This window comes from Dermacentor variabilis, chromosome 9 (assembly GCF_050947875.1).
Source record: "Dermacentor variabilis isolate Ectoservices chromosome 9, ASM5094787v1, whole genome shotgun sequence".
Taxonomy (NCBI): domain Eukaryota; kingdom Metazoa; phylum Arthropoda; class Arachnida; order Ixodida; family Ixodidae; genus Dermacentor; species Dermacentor variabilis.
The window spans coordinates 110054191-110074210 of NC_134576.1; the positions used below are offsets into that span (position 1 = coordinate 110054191).

The 20020-nt window shown below is 43.1% G+C and overlaps 2 protein-coding genes across 3 annotated transcripts in view; both read left to right on the forward strand.

The window, feature by feature from the left end:
- The window catches only part of GlnRS (Glutaminyl-tRNA synthetase), a 29295-nt gene extending 18571 nt beyond the window's left edge, over window positions 1-10724 (forward strand). For both annotated transcript variants that reach the window (XM_075668994.1, XM_075668995.1), the window contains 6 exons: window positions 335-420; window positions 1166-1427; window positions 3171-3298; window positions 6385-6451; window positions 7455-7580; window positions 8945-10724. In XM_075668994.1, the coding sequence (XP_075525109.1) occupies window positions 335-420; window positions 1166-1427; window positions 3171-3298; window positions 6385-6451; window positions 7455-7580; window positions 8945-8995 (720 nt within the window). In that variant the 3' untranslated portion in view covers window positions 8996-10724. The remainder of the gene's footprint in view (window positions 1-334; window positions 421-1165; window positions 1428-3170; window positions 3299-6384; window positions 6452-7454; window positions 7581-8944) is intronic.
- Window positions 10725-12553: 1829 nt separating this feature from the next.
- LOC142557279 (RING-type E3 ubiquitin-protein ligase PPIL2) lies at window positions 12554-15189 on the forward strand. Its single transcript, XM_075668996.1, has one exon. The coding sequence runs from the start codon at window positions 12720-12722 to the stop codon at window positions 14280-14282; it is 1563 nt and encodes a 520-aa protein (XP_075525111.1). The 5' UTR covers window positions 12554-12719; the 3' UTR covers window positions 14283-15189.
- The last annotated feature ends 4831 nt before the right edge of the window (window positions 15190-20020 follow it).

Consider the following 20020-nt stretch of genomic DNA (forward strand, 5'->3'; position numbering starts at 1 on the left):
TAGTGTTTGAGCACGAGGGACTAGTAAAAGCAGGTATGATCGTAGCGCAATCTAACACTTACATTCGTCTTGCATATTGAGCTTGATACAGTCTTGCAGGAAATAATTTCATTTAAGCATAATTGTCCCGCTTCTTCTTGTGCCGTAAATCCATGTATCATTACAGCAGTTGCATGCATAAATGAATGTAAGTGTATTGTTTGTCATTCGCTTTGCAGGTAAAGGGTCAAAAGGTTTTGAAAAAGCTACTGTGTGTTTGGCACAAATGTGGTACTCACTTCATATTGGGGTGTTCGCACACAAAACTCACTTTTCAGTTTCTTTACCTTTGCAGCTGGGCCTGACGGGGTCCCTCTCAGCTGTAGACCCTCAGCTGCTGGAAGCCTGCGTTAGGGATTCGCTAAACCTGACAGCACCGCGGTGAGTCACGGCTATAGACTGAACAAGTAGACAGTGCATACCTGCCAACTATCCAGAATTTCTTGTGAAGATTGCTAATTTGTGCTCGTTCTACAATCTTACATTTAAATGTTGTGTCAATTTTTTTACAAAAAATTAATTCTGTTCTTGAAAAATGTTTAAGGATGTCGAAAGATGAGGCAGCGAAAGATTGCGAAAGTTGTGACAGTGCCTGCGCCACTTTCTTTTTTCTCCGCAAGGCACCACTTAATGCGAACATAGCCTCCTGTATACCTTTCCATCCTGCGCTATGGCCCAAGAGACGTGGTCATTGAAAACTGCCAGCACACACCGCTGGGGCCGAAATGTACAGTGATAACAAAAGCTTAAAAGATAAGCGCAGTTAAAGCCAAAAGCAAACTTTGTAGTGATTTGAATCCATGACTTGCACCAGTTCATAACTTATATGACCGTGTTAGTCTTTGTGATAAAGTCGCTCTGTTCACTTTGGAATCGGATAATATTGTCGCAATGTGGAACAGGACGTGCAGACAAGAGACCACAACGAAGAAGTGTTGTTGCTGGGGCGCTTCGGCCGCCATGTTATAGTGTCAGCTGGTGCCTTCAGCATTCGCCTTGCATAAACAACATTTGTGCTTGTCTCCACCTCGCAACAATATTATTAGGTGGTGTTTGACAAACTCCTCATACATGCACTATTGCATGTGAAACATTTGTGTGATGCTGTCCCACTGCACTAACCCAGGGTGATGTGCGTGGTGGAGCCACTCAAAGTGACCATCACAAACTTCCCGCACGGTCAGGATGCCGAGGTGCCAGTCACAGTGCCCGACTTCCCAGCCTCGCCTGAGCGAGGCTCACACACGGTCACGTTTGCCAGCGTGGTGTACATTGAGATGGCCGACTTCAGGGAGACCGCCGACAAGTCCTTTCGCCGCCTCACGCTCAAACAGTCTGTTGGCCTACGGCATACTGGGCTGGTCATCTCGGTCAGCAAGGTCATCAAGGTCAGTAAGGAGGAAAACCGCATTAGTTTCAGCTTATTTGAATTTCGATATAGATTAAAATTGCTGAAAGTGGAGTGAGGGCGGCGTACCATATTTTTGTGCATATAAGCCGCCACCGCATATATTCCGCCCCCCCAATTACAACAACCCGGAAAGAAAAAAAAAATATCCCTGCGTATAATCCGCGCAAGTAACTGCATACAACACTGCTCAAATCTTAGCAAAAACAGTTTCCATTTGCGGATGCACCACTCATCTATGTCGCATCTTCAGCCAGTCGCTCTGCTCCTCTGTTCCTCGGCGATGCTGAGAAAGGTGGATTCACAAGTTGGATGTTATCGCGGACGAATCAGTCACATGATATCTGACGTGAATCGGATCACTTCATAGCTAGCACTCGCACGACAGTGGATGACAGCTCGGATGGAGAAGCCTTTGCATCGGCAATGGCGATAGAGCAAACGCAACCAAGCCGAAAATCCCAACGGTGATTTGGCTCACTGCTGTATCGCGAAGCACTTTGCGCATACTGAGGGAGCGCCATAGCAACTGGTCACAAATGAGCGCCACGTGCGCTATTCGCTTGCTACTAAACGCAAAATGGCGACCCGTAAAGCAGAGAAAAATAGGCGGCCGTGAAAGATGGATGAAGGGAGGTTCAAAACGCAAGGGTGGGGAGGAGGTGGGGTTCCTTGGGAGATAACGAAACTTTGAATGGCAGAGAACCTTGCCTTGAGGTGTGGCTTAATGGTGAAATTCGCACATAATCCGCATCCCCACTTTGCTGTTAAAACTTTTTGAAATTTTAGTGCTGGTTATACGCACAAAAATTCGCGAATAGTTGTTTGTGGACTAGCTTGGCGGTGTAACTGGTCCCATTGAAGCATTCTGACATATTCAGAATGCTGAAAAACAAGCAAATACACAACATGAAGAAGACAGCATACGTGCTGGCCTGTTTTGTGCAGTGCCCATCATGTCTTTTTCAAACTGTTTCTGTGTTGCATTTTCTTCTCTTTCTTTCTTCTTCTTTTTTTCCAGCACTGTATGTACCTATGTCAGAATACTCAAACTAAACTAGCCCAACTTTTTGCCTTAACATTGCAAGGTTTTACTGTTTAAGAGTAATGTACGAGAAGGGACATAAGAAATCTAGTTGTTCAACTTTTCCTAATAAAAAAAAGCTATGTGATCATTCCGTGAAACTTGCTGTTTGTCAGAGAAATAAACTTTGTTAAAGAGATGGATAAATGGCGCATAGGCAGGACACGGAGCAACAAAGCGATGCATGCTTGCTGTGTCTCATCCTTGTACTGTTTATCCATTATGTAGCTCTGCACCAAACGAGCCATATGTATGCCATCCTGTTCCTAATGAGAGGCTGTTTGACATGGTAGCTTGCAACCGTTCAAGCTAATAATGGAAGAGGACAACATCTTTGTTTCTGGAACACTTACTGTAATGCACACAGTGCTGCGGAGGATGCACTGGACATCACTGCTTTTGCAACTCGTTTCTGCATTGAAGTTTGTCTTACAGGGGGTTATCAGTGAATGGACTGAAATGTCGGGCAGATTATGCTTAATCTTGTGATAACAGAGGATGGTAAAAAGATTATGGCAAGGGACTATTTCCTAATAGCCTTCTCTTTGCATTTTTTTATGATTGAGATTCAAAATTATCCCATGATACTTTGATCCTAGTCATTTTCCTTCCCACATGCAATGTTTTCCCCATGTGCAGGATGCCGCTGGTGACGTTCAGGCGTTGGAGGTGACATGCCAAAAAGCCGAAGACGTCGAAAAGCCTCGCGCATTCATCCACTGGGTCTCCAAACCAGTCACCTGCGAAGTGCGGTTGTACGACCGGCTGTAAGTTTGGAGTTTGACCTGGAACCTTCCAAACCCCGTGAAAACATACAAGAGCAGCTTTTAAACTGATGGTGTGGCATTGGGGGAGGAAACGTTCGCGCTCTATTTCATACGTAACAGGCAGCACGTGAATGGTAGAGAGGGCTTCTGTTACAGCTCACATTTGTGACTAAAACATTGAGTGCATCACACACGAAAGAAAGACATATGTATGCATCATGTAACTCGATGTAACATATTATATTTGATACTTTTATGTCACAAAACATGTCAGGGTGTGCAGATGCGAAATTTTCAAATTCAAAACGAGTTTGAACGATTAGAAACAAGTGCGAACCGAATTAAATATGTATCGACTATTGGTCTTGCAAAATTTCAATTTTTTTCACCAACTAGAGGCGGCCGCTGGTTGATACATGGAAGTCAGTTCAACGAATTTGTCAACCATAACTGGCACAGTCAAGAGAAATGCACTGATGCACACACACACAGACACCACCAGCGTCTCTCACACCGAGGCGGAGAAGGTGCGAAGGCACACACAAAGTGTAACCATCTCACTCACTGAAGGCAGACAGCAGTGACGCACACATACAGACATCACAGTGTTGCGGGCATCAAGGAGAAAGAGGCGTGAATGCATGCACAAAGGCATGCATGTCTTTTAGCCCTTGCGACCTCCTAGGCTTCTTGCAACGGTTGCGAGCGGCTGGGCATATTTTAAACGTCCAGGCTTTCACCGTTCCATTTTTTCATTCAGCCTTTTCTCTCATTTTTAATGCCCAAGGCTCTCTCTGGCAGGATAACTGCATCTAGATTGGAAACTGTGGGATCGGGAACTTTGATATATTTTTTATGTGCATTTTCACTTGCTTGCTAGTTTAGATCTTTGAAATCTCGTGGTGCATAAATGCAATTTGACCTGTTCAGATTAATTACCTGAAGAGTCGGACAATGCACGCACAATGAATTGCAGGGGCCAGGTAGCTAATCAAAAAGGAAAATAGAAACCATTTAACAATTTCTTAAGACCCTGCTTCTGAAGATATTAGCTGCAACAGCAATGCGTTCTTTAGTAGTTTTTCGTAAGATTGTACAAATATTCAATATTCTTTAGTATCTGGTAGAATATTATCTTATTCAGTATTCATTCCAGCTTTAATTTTAGTATTCAAAACGAATGAATATACATACTCTTCTGGATATAAGCTGCACCCTGAAATAGAACACCCCAAAAGAAAGAAAAATCTACACAAATAACATGCAGAAATCATTGTATGCAGCGGCCAAATCTTTATGAAAGCAGCCTCCATTTGTTGATGCATGAGTCGTCCACATCTTTCCATCATCCAGCAGCCCTGTTCCCCACTCTTCGGTGACACTGATGGTAGAGAACTTTGCCTTAAAGGATCTTTCATGTCGGTGCAGCTCGTGCTGCCATGAAACCACACTTCAAGAGAAAATTTGCATATAATTTGCACACCATTTTTCGCTGCTAAATTTTAAAAAATGTTTGGTGCATCTTATACATGCAAAGAAATTGTAAATTTTAAAACATGTATAATCGACAGCTTTAGTTTGGCTGAGCAAGTCCCATTGCATTGCTCATAGCCAAGACAAGGCAAAGTCAAATTTGTTTACAGTCCTATACTAATTTCTGCACCTTCTCAATTCTTCAGGTACTTTGTTCTCCGTGGCCGTACGGTCACTGTGAATAGATTTGTGCCGACGCAGCAGTAAACTGTAACTTTGGTGCCTGACACCCGGCAAAACAGCGCTGGTTAGGCCTAACAGCTAAGGCGGGCACAGCGGCAGGAAGTTCGCCTCTCATTGATGACCGGTCCCCAGATAATGTGCACAGGCTAAAATGAGGACCACAAAAGTGGCGAGCATGCCTGCAAGGGTCGTCTGTGCAAATGCAGAATGGAACAGGTTAAGCAACACAGCATAAACTGCCTGCATTGCGCAGTCAAGACCACACTTCACAGCATCACGGCAATGCACGACAGGTGAACGCGAAAAGTTCCCATGGCCTGTGCTGGAGTTGTGAGAAAATGTCTTAATAGCGGCGCTTTGAATGTAAACTGGCTCCAGAGATGAACCTGTCTTTTACTAGGAAGCAACCAATTTTCTTAGATTCATCAGATTCACCATGGTTGCTTAGTGGTTATGGTGTTGGGCTGCTAAGCACAAGGTCATGGGATCGAATCCCAGCCCTGGCGGCCGCATTTCGATGGGGGTGAAATGCGAAGAACACCGGTGTACTTAGATTTAGATGCACATTAAAGAATCCTAGGTGGTCAAAATTATTCCGGAGTCCCCCATCATTGCGTGCCTCATAATCAGATCGTGGTTTTAGCACGTAAAACCCTATAATATTTATTTCATTTTAGATTCATCAGCATCTGACTTTAGGTCAAGATTTTATGCAAATCTCACAACTCTAAGAACTATTTACTTTGAAATTGATGCTAATGACTGTTTGCTTCAACATCACTTCAAACCAAAAAATTTCTAAGCTTATTGAAAATAAATATTTCAAAAGTGATGCTAGTCAAATTTTCACTAAGCAATCATCTCTGCTACTCAATTTGGGTCTCGTAACTTTGGTATGTGTCATAAACTGAATAATTAATTGCATTCTTGAATCTTTTTAAAATGTTACCTGGACATGACATTACCTCGCGTCAATAATTTCTGCCTCATTTAGAAAGCCCACTGAAAAAGGTGAAAGAGCACTGTCACAGGCAATTTATTGAAGCGAGCTAACTTTAAAAAAAAAAAAAAAACAGGAAGGAAACAGCTGGTGTATTCTCTGTGGTGAGGCCTTAGTTTCCCCCTCTAGCAAGTGACCAACAAATGTGAACTCTTCTTCACAAGAAGGTGGCACTTTCAATCTCCTGAACTTAAAAGTGTGGCTACACTTAAAATCTGTGAACGTATCACTTGTAGATATTGTAAGTTTTGGATGCAGCTCACTCTGGTTCTAGTGGGGCAGAAGTCTTTGAGTGCTTTTTGTTGTTAGTTTGTCGACTTTTCTGAATTACAGCTGTGTGTTAAGGATTTCCTTTTGCAACCTTTTTCAGATTCTTCCATAAGAACCCCGAAGACACAAGCGAGGCAGCCGGTGGCTTTCTCAGCGATGTCAATCGCGTAAGTTTTTCGTCCCTGTAAGCTGGTGAGATCTGGGCCCGTATATTTGCGAGAAGTGCTCCCGCATAGATGACTTCCATGGCTGATTATCACCATGCTGATAATATACCTATGACGCTGACTGTTGCCATAAATGGCAGACGTCCGAATGCTTGCCAATGAGGAGATGCTTTTACGGAGGAGCTGTTTATTAAATGCAGGGACAGACACTTAACAAGACACCAATTTCTTTCCCCTTTCAGCACAGATTTGTGCTTGTCTTTGACATTCTTGAAGAAACAAATGCTCCACAGCTGTCAATCCTAAGTCGACAAGCACAAAAGCAGGTTAACAGTACCCTTAGTTAGTCGCAAGGCATCATTTATGAGGCATGTGTGTGTGTGCATGTGTGTGTGTCTTGAATACTTCAACGCTGGATCTTACAACCCCTGGTGGATGGAGATATTGAAGCATGGTGTCAGGCATCAAAGACAGCACATCTCGGCAAAGTTGAGATGTGAAGTTTTTAGAGGTGCCTGGACCTTTCACTGTGGGCCTTATTTTGGTGTCTTACACACCAAAATAAATAACAGTGGCACCTACGTGAACATCCAAATCAAATTTGAACTGCGCGCCACTGTTCAATAGGCAGAGCATTGTGGACATGCCCCGTCCCACCATAGCCTTCACAGTGCAAGCCATTGAAGGAACGAAAGCGTCGCTAACGCGATGTTTTTTTGCCAATAACTCCAATTCTGCTGAACGCATGGAAGTACTTTATGTGGCAAAGTATTTCCGAAATTGCCTAATTTACATACAAATGCATTTCTCAACTTCACTAAAAAGTGGTTCAGGGCCCCTTTAAAGATTCTTTTTGATGGGCTTTTCATTTTGCATGTTTCATTGTCGGCCGTTATAATGTGCTTGCCCGAAAGGACTGCGGGTAATTTTTCATTATGCCTTCTGTCATCTAAATGGTAAGAAAGAAGTCTTGGAGTAATAACTTTGCACTTTCCATCTCCAGGAGGCCATGACAATCTGCAACGACTCGCTCATTGACCAATCACTGGCTAGCTGTTCCGTCTTGGATAAGTTCCAGTTCGAGCGCCTCGGATACTTTTGCGTCGACCAGGACAGTGCTCCAGAGAAGGTGAGACTCCAACTAAGGTGTAATGGATGCTGTCTTTACGCAAGGACACCTCCAGTCATTGTATGTGAATGTTGTAGTGGCTAATTTTTGATGAAGGCAATAACCAGTGTGGCTAAAATGACAGATCGGAAGGTGTTGAGGTATACTGACATGGCAATAGGTTGCAGCGAGCATCGAAGCACTCTTACGTAATGTAGTACTTGTTTCCACAAACCAGGTTGCTTCCGTGCCCAGGAGGCAGATGCACCCTCATGTCACGACACATTGGCCGTACTTTGACTATTTTCGGTACATTCAGAGGAAAAGCTGTGTTCAGGCGGTAATAATTAAAATGGAATCTCATTAATTCGAGGCAGCTTAATTCGAACCTCCGATTTATTGTAACTGACGATGTGGTCCCGTCAAAATTTTGTGTATTTCAAGGTGCGAAACCGCTCGGTAAATGAAACTCGTAATCGTTTGTGACGGTTAATTCGAACATACCGCGCTGCCGATCGTGCTCTCTAAAGTGCGCCAACTCATTCGGTGGCGCTTCCGATCCAGCAGTTTGGCAACAGGCTGACTGCTGCTTTCACCTCCCGTTGCAAGTATCGTACTTTGCCACGTATACTGGCACCAGAAATAAAAAATATCTCACAGTAAAGTCTGGGTGAAGGCTATGTGCGAATTTTGCCTTGAGGTGCGGCTTCAAAGCAGTGAAAATTTTGCCTAAAAGTGTGGCTTCACGGTAGCACGGTGCGTGCTGCCGTGAAGCCACACTTCTGGAACTCCTCACTCCTTTGTTAGCCCAGTACACATGCGCGGCCTAACGCAGCATTGCAAGCAAGTCCTCTACTCAATTAGCTTCCTTAATTCAAATCCATTTCTTTTTTAAACCAATTTTCGGGCCCCTTTAAGTCTAAGTTATCGAGATTTAATTGTACGATGTTCAGTCAGTACAGCTCTCAATCTATTCAACATTGTAACGTTGGTGTTAGTTAAGTGTTGTGTTTACTCAAGAAGTGGCAAGGGTATGTTAGAGGTCCGCACAGCCCAGTGTCCAAATTAATTTGATTAATAATACCTGGTTTGTTGTTCTAGCTGAAATAAACATTGCGTGATCATTCTCACTATTAGCTTACCTTTGGTAACTGTTCCAATGACACTAACCAGTATTAGGTGTGTATCAAATATATTTGGCATTTGGTCAAGCTTAGTAGGCAGGCGGGGTGTGTCAAACAAAAAACTGATTATGCGCAGCATTCCGTGGCCAGTCCTCAAATTGTGCCACGATCTAACACACATAGCTGAAGTCTCTTTGAATGGCGCTTAATTTCAAGTAAATATTGCATTTCTTTTTCTATCTTCATTTTTCCCTCTTCCAGATCGTGTTCAACCGGACGGTCACACTAAAAGAGGATTCTGGGAAGAACTGACACCGTCGACACTGTCATCCTTAGGTGCTCCTATTCTTCAAAGTGTTGTGAATCACATGCAACGACGCACAAGGATTCTATTTTTTCAAATTTTTTTGTACAGTCGACAGTTGTTGATGACTTCTATGTGCTTCTTCCCGGCCCCTGCCAAACCTGCCAAAGCCTCATTCACTCTACACAGCGATTGAAGCAAGCGCCAAATGAAACACATCACTGATAACGGCTCCACTCTATGCACTGGGCTTCGGCACTCCTCGTGCAAATAACTCCGGCACGAATGAGAAGAAAAACAATTGATGGGTGCAGTGATGCTGTAGCCCAAGTTCTATGCCTTGCCGAGGATATTTTCTTAGTTACTCGCCTTTTAGTATTGCAGAAAGGCAACTTCTGACAGGACTGGCATACAACTTTGTGTAAAGTGGCGTGTCAATAAATTAATTTAAATGTGTTTTGGGAGGGGGGGGGTCCTCTGTGATGTTTGTTTAATGACGGAGCTTATGCATAAATGATTTCTGTCTAAGCATTATGCCATGGCATATGAATAAATTAACTTGAAATGTGTTCCGTGAGGGGTTTTCTTGGTGATGTTTGTATGTTGAAGCTTGCACATAAAGGCTTTCTACCAGGAAATTTTGCCCTGCAAGGTGTTTTGTGCATGTATGTTATACGCAAAAGTGGTGCAATCATGTGTTTCGCTGCTCAGACGAGATATAAACCATGGTTGTGGTAGGTTTCTGATAGTTGGTGCAATCTTTCTTAGCTAAATATACAATTTTCCGGATGTTAACTTGTGTTCCTTGTTTTCCTTTGGTTAAAGATAATTATTTGTCTGTATATTTCTTGGTATACCTGTAACCTGTCTTTTTTTTAATTCATGCAAATTCTTTCGAAATTTGCCTCCACCCTTTCAGTGGAATATTAGGAAAAGGCAAAAGTCACTGACATACGGAAGTGAAGTGTACAGGTAGTGAAAAGGGTTCTCTAACTTTTTTTTATTGTTTACTTTAGGGCACAAATGAAAAGCTAAACCTAAACTTCGTGAAATTGTGTCTGCTTAGCCTAACACTAGTAACACTTCTGAGACTTCCTTAAAATGTTGCGAGTAGTGCATTGGGATTCCAGTTAAGATGATCCCAAACTGCTTGTGAGACGCTTTTGGAAAACTTGACTGGAAAGCTGCAAATGTATGTTGTAGCACATATTGAGGGCTGGTATCTTGAAAGGTGTGCCGGCCTTAAGATTTCTGCTAAGCAGACATGATCTCACGAGTACTGTCCAGCTTTAATTTTTAGCGTGTTGCCTAAAAAGAAATATTAAAAATTGAAGGAGCACTTAGTTATCCCTTCGTGAATGAATGTGAAAGCATTCAAACTACCGCACGATGTCTATACTCTTTCAATCGTCTTAGCTTCGCCTTAACACCAAAGGTCGTGGTTTCGATTCCCACCAAAGTTTGTACGTTTGAGTGTCTTAATTAACTGTCCTAAATAACTTCACCTTATTTCACACGAAAGGTTGAGGGTTGGACTCCCACCAATGGTCGTGGGTTTGAGTGCCTTAACTTTTCCTCAGTTAACTTTGCCTTAATCCCGAAGGTCGTGGGTTAAACTCCCACCAAAGGTCAAGGGTTCGTAGCCTTTTTGGACCATCCTGTGGTCATGCCAACACTGGATTTTTTTCCTCATGAGCCATATGATGCTTTTGCATTAAAAGTTAGTCTTTTTAATTAGCTACCTGGCTGTTGCAATTCATTATGGAAGTGATGCCCACCCCTCCATGCTCCAGGCATTTTAATCTGTTCAGAAAAAGGGGGAAGAAAACTAGATACTGTTGTGCCTTATCATGCTTATCACTTATCAAAGTAGGAAGTGAATGCAAGATTGAACATATATGCCAGCTAAGTCCAGCATCCTTAGCGAGACCTAAATCTATGTTAAACTACACTGTGAAGCTCATTTTAGTGCAAATTGTTCAGGAAGGATGTAGTTTGGCAACCTGTTAATCAATTGTTAATACAGTTGTTGTTGGCATCAATAGAAAGCTGGTATTGTGTAGACACCTCGCCAAGGAAAATAATGCCATGCCAACGTACATGCATTCACTTATTTCTATACTCTTACTAGAACGAAACAAAATATATTTATTGACATATGCTTTTGCATAAATTGTATGCACAAAATGCTTCTGTTATCGGTTATGAATTATTACCATCCACTGGAGAGAAAAGGAGTGCTCATCCAGTTGCTTCAGGTCAGTTGGCTGAAGCGAGAAACCACAAGCATCAATAAATTACACAAACATTTGATTACAGTGACTATGTGTGTAGTGCTCATAACTGGGAATCTGCTCAGTGACCATTTGCATCGAGATCACTTGACTGCCAACCAAACCAATTTCGCTACACCGCATGCTTAGGTGTAGCCTTCTGCACATGTATTAGGTCGGTAAACTTGGCGTACGACGCGTGCTGAGTAAAAAGGCTTGCCCACGGGAACTATCCGCCTGCAACGTGCAGCCTGCTTAATGGCTCTGCAGGCGTTGGAGATCATACATTGCAGTTGCGCATACGAGTTTTGTTGTTTAAATTACTTCTCACTTGACCTGGCATATCGCCAGGCTAAGCACCAAAATCTAAGAAATGCCTAGGGTAATTTTTTATTAGTGGCATGAACGTCGAGTGACACTCTTGTTTCTTGCGCAGCACTTCCGGTTCACCTCCTGAGATGACCGGGGATGAAATTCAAAGTAAATCAGGAAAAAAATTAGAACAAAGAAAATAACAGTACAAAATTCATGGGTTTCATTATAGATATGATATCGAAGCATAAGTTTAGTTACAAGTTGAGTTACTGAAGTGTGTTGAATAATTAGAATTAATTAGTAATCACTGATTACCGCACACCAAAGCACAGAATTGTAGACTTTAGAAGCCCACCACGTGAGCATGACTATGGCGAAGTTCCTGGAAACCCGGAAATAGAAAGTGGGGCTAATGACGTCACACACAAGAAGGTTGCATGAATTTAACCAGCTAATCAATGGAAAACAGTTGCCTGGCATACACTGAACATCTGCCTAGCAGAGCAGATGTGACGTCACTCCCTCCCCTGTTCTCGCCCGGCGCGCACGTTACATGCCCTGACGTCAGCACCAGAGAGGGCGCAAAACGTGCGCTTCTTGCACCACTCGCTAGGGGGCGACGCCTCGCTAGCGCGCTGCGCTTCCTCTTTCTTTAACTTGGGTAGGACATTAAGCAGTATAATTGCAAGAGCTTGGAGCGCAACCCACCGCCCCGTTTCCAAAGGGGACGCTCATAACATCCATCCACACTCGCTCTCTTGCCGCCTCCATGTCGTACCAGGGGAGAGACGTTCGCCCGCTTAACCTAAAAAACACCAACGCCGAAGACACACCTAAGTCAAATATTATGGTCACCTACAATTTTTTTTCACTCGTAAACCAGACTAAACCTTAGAATTAAAACCTTAGACACGCGATACAACTCGATAGCAAACCGAAACAAGCGTCGCTCCGTAGACAAAGGCAGCAGCGGCGGGCGCAGCGACATCACGTCATGGCCGCTCGCAGGAGTGTTTTGCGACGCGACAGCTTTCTACAGTTTCTGATCTAGTTCTGCGACGATTTCTTTTCTTGGCGTGCGTGCTTCACGTCCCACTTGTGTCCTTTCTTTTTTTTCGAAGTGTGAGACAGACACAGCCACAAGATGGGCAAACGACAGCATCAGAAGGACAAGCTCTATCTCACGACTACGGAATGGTCGACGATCTACGGCGGTCGACGACCCAATGCGACGCGCCAGGCCGAAGGCTCCGAATTCAAGCGACTGCCGTTCGACCACTGCGCACTTTCGTTACAGCCTTTCGAGCACCCGCTATGCACACCCGAAGGAATCATCTACGACATCATGAACATCGTCCCCTTCGTCAAGAAGTACGGCATCGACCCCGCCAGCGGCAAGCCCATCGACGCCAAAAAGTTGATTCGGCTCAACTTCGCCAAGAACGCCGACGGCAAGTACCACTGCCCCGTCTTGTACAAGGTGTTCAACGAAAACACACACATCGTCGCCATCAAGACGACCGGAAACGTCTTCTCGTACGACGCCGTCGACCAGCTGAACCTTCGGGCCAAGAACTTCAAGGACTTGCTCACGGACGAGCCGTTCACGAGGCAGGACATCATCACCCTGCAGGACCCGAGCGACCTCGAGAAGTTCAACCTCTCCCGGTTTCACCACCTCAAGCACAACCTCAAGGTGATCGACCCCGAAGAAGAGAAGATGAAGTCCGACCCCAAGTACACCCTGCGAAAGATGAATGCCGAAACGCGCACCATCCTCGACACGTTGGACAAGGAGTACAAGCCGCCCACGGAGGCGGAGAAGACGGAGAAAGTTGTCCGGAAGGCGGACAAGTTCAACGCCGCGCACTACTCCACCGGAGCCGTGGCCGCCTCGTTCACGTCCACTGTCATGGAGGTCACCACTGCGCACGAACCGGCCGTGCTGGCGGACGACGTGGTGCGTTACTCCATGGTGAAGAAGAAGGGCTACGTCCAGCTCCAGACGACGCACGGCAACCTCAACTTCGAGCTGTACTGCGACGCCGTGCCCAAGACGTGCGAGAACTTCGTGGGCCTCTGCAAGAAGGGCTACTACGACAACACCAAGTTCCACCGGTCCATACGCCACTTTATGATACAGGGCGGAGACCCCACGGGAACCGGGAAAGGAGGAGATTCCCTTTGGGGGAAACCGTTCAAGGACGAGTTCAAGCCTAATCTCGTCCACCAAGGCAGAGGCATGCTGAGCATGGCAAACGAAGGGCCAAACATGAACAAGTCGCAGTTCTTCGTGACATACCGGTCTTGCCGCCATTTGGATTCAAAGCACACCGTGTTTGGCAAGCTGGTTGGTGGTCTGGATGCACTGAACACGATCGAATCTGTCGAGACCGACAATAAGGATCGTCCCATCGAAGACATTGTCATTCTAAAGGCTGTCGTCTTTGTGGATCCTTTTGAGGAGGTAGACGAGGAGCTGAAAAAGAAGAGAGAAGACGAGGCAACGAAAAAGAGACAAGGCGACAGTGAGCAAATGGAAAAGAAGCTGAAAGCCAAGAGGGTTCTCAAAGAGTTCCACAAGGGAGTTGGCAAGTACATTGATCCCGAAACTGCAAAGGCAGCTACCAAGGAGACGGAAGCTGAAGTACCAGTGAAGAAAGTGAAGGCAGTGACTGGAAAGTTTGGGGACTTCAGTTGCTGGTGACAAAACTGGAAATATTGTTTTCATTTTTAAGAATGTTCATTTTGTCTTTTAGATACATTGAAATGCCACACATGCGCCATTTCAGTTGACAGAACTTTTCATGTGGGCATGTTTGGAACACGGTCAGTGGTACAGCCATCTTTCTTGGCATGGGATGGCTTTATCATATGATTGCTGAAGCCCAGTTAATTCCCTGGCCCTTCCCTCTGAATGTGACATGGTTTGTTTAAAAATGATCTCTACTGCCTTATAGCATAACTGCTGTATGATAAGGTATTTGTTGTTAGGAGGAAAACTCCTGCCCTCCTTCTAAATACATGTGAAATTGGAATTATTCAGAAAACTGTGGAACTGATTTGAATGTAAATGAAAAAGTAGATTCGAGTGAATATAGGGAGCACAGTTTTCACAAATATCCTAATATTTTGTCAAAATTTACGTGTCAATCTTAAGAAGCCTTAACTCTGCTACGAGAAATGGGCATGATAATCCTGTAGAAACCGCCTTATACAGGGTTTAAAATGATCAGGATTTGTGTATTGCACATTACGGTGAAAAGTATTCTTATTATCAAGACTTTTTCAGAAGTCACAGAAAATTTATGTAAAGCATGAACTAATATGCTAAATTAGTCTACTTCGAACTCTGTATCACTTGATATTTATCGCATTGCAATATAAGTTTTCTTGTATTGATTTGAGCATTATAAGCAGGCTTCAATTTTTAGTAAGCCTCTAATCTTAAATATGACGGCCTTCAGGAAAATGTCCGCTTCCAACAATAACTAGAATTAACTTTCCTTTCAAGGCCAACAAATATTATTCAGATCTGTTCAGCGCCTAAAAAGGGCATTTCCGCATTTCTGATATATTTGAATGAAGGGCGAATAAAGTTTTCAAATGATGTGCATGATGAAAGCACTAGTATGGCATCTTAGTTGAAGCAGAACAAGGTGTCATAAGGCTGAGCTGCTTGTGGTGCTCTGAGAGCACCTCCAACATGGTATAGCTGTAAACTAAGTTTCAGAAGCTTGTGTGAAGAAATTTGTATGTCTGCAACAATTCTGTCATCCGTGTATCTAAAACATTGTACATAAAACTTTGTACATAAGACAAACCATGCTTCATGTTTCATTCCCTGCATTGCGTGTAAGGATATTGACTGAATTGTGCCTCATAATCATACCACCTTTTTGGTGTGTAAAATACCAGATCTTCTTTTATTGGCAGAATTGCACTCTACTGATGTAACAGCAAATGCTGTAGAAAGGAAATGCATAATAGTGGGCACTGTAGCACGGTGAACAGAAGAACCAAAGGCTTACACACCTGTTTTTTTGGCCTGCAGTTAGTCGTCCTCACGGCCGGCATTTCGGTGGTTGGCCTTCGGCATAAACTTCCACCCTTGGACGAAATTTGTGATGCCGCCCTTGCTTCAGACCCACACCTGCTGGCAACAGCTTGCGTGGACCTGACCGAACGCATCGAGCGCCATCTGCTGTGCCGCCAGTGCGCAGCTGCGACGTCAACGTCATCACCCCTAGAAGGGTTCAAACCAAGCATTGAACAGTATCTCTCCAGTGGGCACGGAGGCACGATGAATGGAAGAACCAAAGACTTTCACACCCGTTTTTTTCGTCCTGCAGGTTAGTTGCCTTTGCAAATTACCTTGTCGTAGCTTCAGATCAGATTATCCTTTTATTATCGCGCTTCCGTGCCCTGAAGCACTCATATTGGCCTTTTGCTCCTTGCTACTTCTTCGCGGGGATGTTGAAAGCAACCTGGGTCCTGATAATCTTGCAGAAGTTCTGCAAGTGATGAAGGACTTGTATGAGCGCACAAAAAGAATTGAATCGGCGCAAAAATCAATATTGGAAACAGTATCTGAGTTAAAGCAACACCAGCAGTCTGTTTCAGAAGCGATGTCCGAAATAAAGGACAGTCTAATGGAAGTTGAAAATCAGACTTCCGTTTTTGAACAGTGGCAACAAGATATGAAAGAGCAGCATGCGACAGTACAGTGCGTGAAGAAAGACACGTGCCTTTCACTCACATCTTGATGACACAGAAGAATGGTCTGAACGAAATAATCTGGTCTTTTACGGAATACCGGACGCTGCAGATAAAACTTTATCCGAATCAGAAAACAAGGTACTAAATCTGCTGAATGATTATCTGAAGGTTTAAATCGCAAGTTCCGACATATGCCGCGCGCAGAGAATAAGGCGCTTCAATTCAGCGAAAAATCGACCACTCATAACTAAATTTGAAACGAACGACACGAGGGAGCTCCTCTCCTCAAAGTGAGGTTTGTTAAAAAACACGGACACAGCAATGAGCGAAGATTTCTGCCAAACGACACGTAACGTAAAGAAAATATGAATAGAATATGGCAAATCGAAAGCCGTGTTTTTCAAACTTCGGTTTGAAAAACTCGCCTTTGATGGGAAATGTTATGGATATGATGAAGCTAAAGACAGCATTTATGAAATATGCAGAAAAGAGCATACACGTGGCGCAACTCTTTGTTCTGGCCGCACATTACTGGCAAGCTAGGGCCATCCGAGGAGACGTGCGAGTGTTCAGTTCTTTGTACTAACATTCGGAGTTTCTTTTCTAAGAAAGACGTATCATGTGCCATTATTAACGACTGCAATTCTGACATTATTGTACTCACAGAAACATGGCTAAATAGCAAAATAAAAAACCCCAAACTGTTTGAGTGTGAGAACCATTATGTTGTTTACCAAAGTGACCGAACGGGTAGAATTGGTGGTGGCGTCTTGCTCGCTATTAAAGAATCTATTCATTGTTTTTCTGTGCCCATTAATACTAATTTAGAGCTAATTTGGTGTTGGGGGGGCCTAACTATTAGTTTTTAAAAAATAAGTACTATGTGTGTGCTATCGATCCTCATCAAGCAACTCGTCCTGTTGCGATGACTTATGTGATTGTTTAAATTAGATTACCATGCGTTTCTCTGGAACTGAAATTATACTCTTAGGCGATTTTAGTTTTCCTAAAATTGTCTGGTCACATGCCAATCCCTTTTCTAATCCTTTGTCGGCCAAGGCCAATCAGTTCATTTCCATTGCTCTGACTTTGGCTTATCGCAGATCGTTAAGACTTCCAACACGTGCAACACAAAACACATCATCACTCCTGAACCTCATTCTAACATCATCGCCTGATAACATTTCTGCGGTTACGCACATGCCCGGGCTGAGCGACCATGATATGCATTTTACATTTACAACAACACAAGAAAAAACACGCCGACAGCGAAAAAAGTTCCATGATTATAAAAATGTTAGCTATCAGGGCATCAACAGAAAACTCAGCAAATTTCTAGGCACTTTCCTATCACTTCATCTGCAACGCTTCTTAGAAACTAAGTGACATGACTAAGTGGTCCATTTTCAAAAATAAAGTCTCTGAGCTAACCACCAAACATGTCCCCCTTAGAACCGTCTGCATTAACATAAAAGCACCATGGTATAACACATATCTGAATCGGTTATCGAACAAGAAAAATGTTTATTCCGTACAGTGAAACATTCTGCAAAAGTGACGCATTGGCTAGCATATAAAAATGCTGCAAACTCATATCTTAGGGCCGTAAGGTCAGCGAAATTTTCATTCCTTAATTGCACACTTCCAGATTTATTAAAAACTAATCCAAAGCGCTTTTGGCAAACTATACAAGCAAATTGCAACAAAACTAAAATATCATTGCTGAAAAGTTCTGGGGAACCAGTACCTGCTCTTTTGTGCTTTACTGTGCTTAACAATGCCTTTGTTCAATCATTCTCATCACCTAAGATCCCTGACCCGATGCCTGAGATTAATTTTACTTACTACCTACCACTTAATAGATCCCATCGTTTTTTACTCAACCGGGTATCAGAGCCATAATACAGGAATCAAGACCTAAAGCATCATGTGGGGTAGACGAAATCAATAGTAAGTTCTTGCAAAACACTCTTGAATACTGTTCAATCATACCAGAATGTATTTACTCGCAATCTTACAACCCTGGCACCTTACCATATGATTGGAAAACGGGCAAAATAATCCCCATTCACAAAACTGGACCAACCCATTATCCACAGAACTACAGGCCTATTTCACTTACATCAGTACGATGCAAAGTTATGGAACATATAGTGTACATGCATCTAGTTAATTTGAAAATAACAATTTCTTCACAGTTGCGCAGCATAGATTCTGTAAAAATTTATCCTGTGACACTCAACTCACCCTCTTCATTAATTGCCTACATGACAATTTAGATTCTGGTTTTTTAATATACTATATTTCTGGACCTTTCCAAAGCATTTGACAAAGTGAACCATGCATTGCTTCTTCATGAATTAAACATTCTAAACATAGACCCTACCGTAATTGATTAAATTTGCACCTTTTTGATATCACATGTTCAATTTGTAACCTCTAATGACGCCTAACTCGCCTTTAGCTCCAGCTGCCTCCGGTGTGCCGCAAGGGTCCGTGCTCGGTCCTTTATTATTCCTAATATAAACGACTTGCCCACTCACGTTTCATTGAATATTTGTCTGTTTGCAGATGATTGCGTCTCATATACTAGTAAAATAACTAATCCCTCAGATATTCTAGCAATTCAGGAGGATCTCAATAAAACCAATAAGTGGCGTTGTGTGTGGCGCATGAAATTAAGCATTAAGAAGTGTAAGACTATGAGGATCGCCCATACTAACGCGATATGCCGCACATATACTCTTAATAATATTCCACTAGAAAATGAAACATCATACCAATATTCGGGGATTCGCATTGCCAGCAACATATCCTGGAAAACTCACATTGACCACGTAACCTGTAAGGCCACTCGTTCACTGGGATACTTTCGCCGGAAATTTCCCTACCACCATCATCACTAAAACTATTATTGTACACAACTTACACTTGCCCACAGCTTGAGTACGCATCATCAGTATGGGAACCTGGACATGACACCCTCATACAGTCCCTAGAGGCAATACAAAATCGCTCAGCCCATTTCTTCCTAAACAACTACCAAAGAACTGCGAGTGTCACTAACATTAAAGCTCTCCTACACCTTCCGCTGCTATCAGCCTGCAGAAATCTATCTTGCCTATGCCTTTTCCATAAAATCTACTGTTATAACTCATATTTACTTTCTGTATATGTTCAACTGCCACCATACATTTCATCTCACATTAACCACCGCCAAAAAGTAAACATTCCGCGCTGCAACACCGTCGGCTTTTCATATTCATTTCTTCCACAAACGAGCGAGGATTGGAATGACTTACCCGCATCACTTACAAGCATGTCTAACATTGATAACTTTAAAACAACACTTCAAAGCCTCATTTTATAAGATTGACAGATTTTTGTGCATACCTGTTGCTATGCCATATTTCGTTTTAGGTTATTCCTTGTATTTTATGATATATGTTGTCTGTTTTTCTATGTCAAGCCATGTATTGCTTTTTTTATTTATTTATTTTTCAGTTATACCATGTATCTCTTTTACGCTTGCCGTATTTCTGTTTACCATTCTTATCATTCTTCATGCCATGTTTGTAATGCATAGGCTACTTACCTACCACTACCGGTCTAATTCGTTTTTTTCTTTTTTGTTCTTTTTACGTTTCATCTCTCTCTCCTTCTTCTCTTTCATTCTTTCATTAATGATTGACTTCAACATGTTTGATCCTGAACTTTTTTTTCATA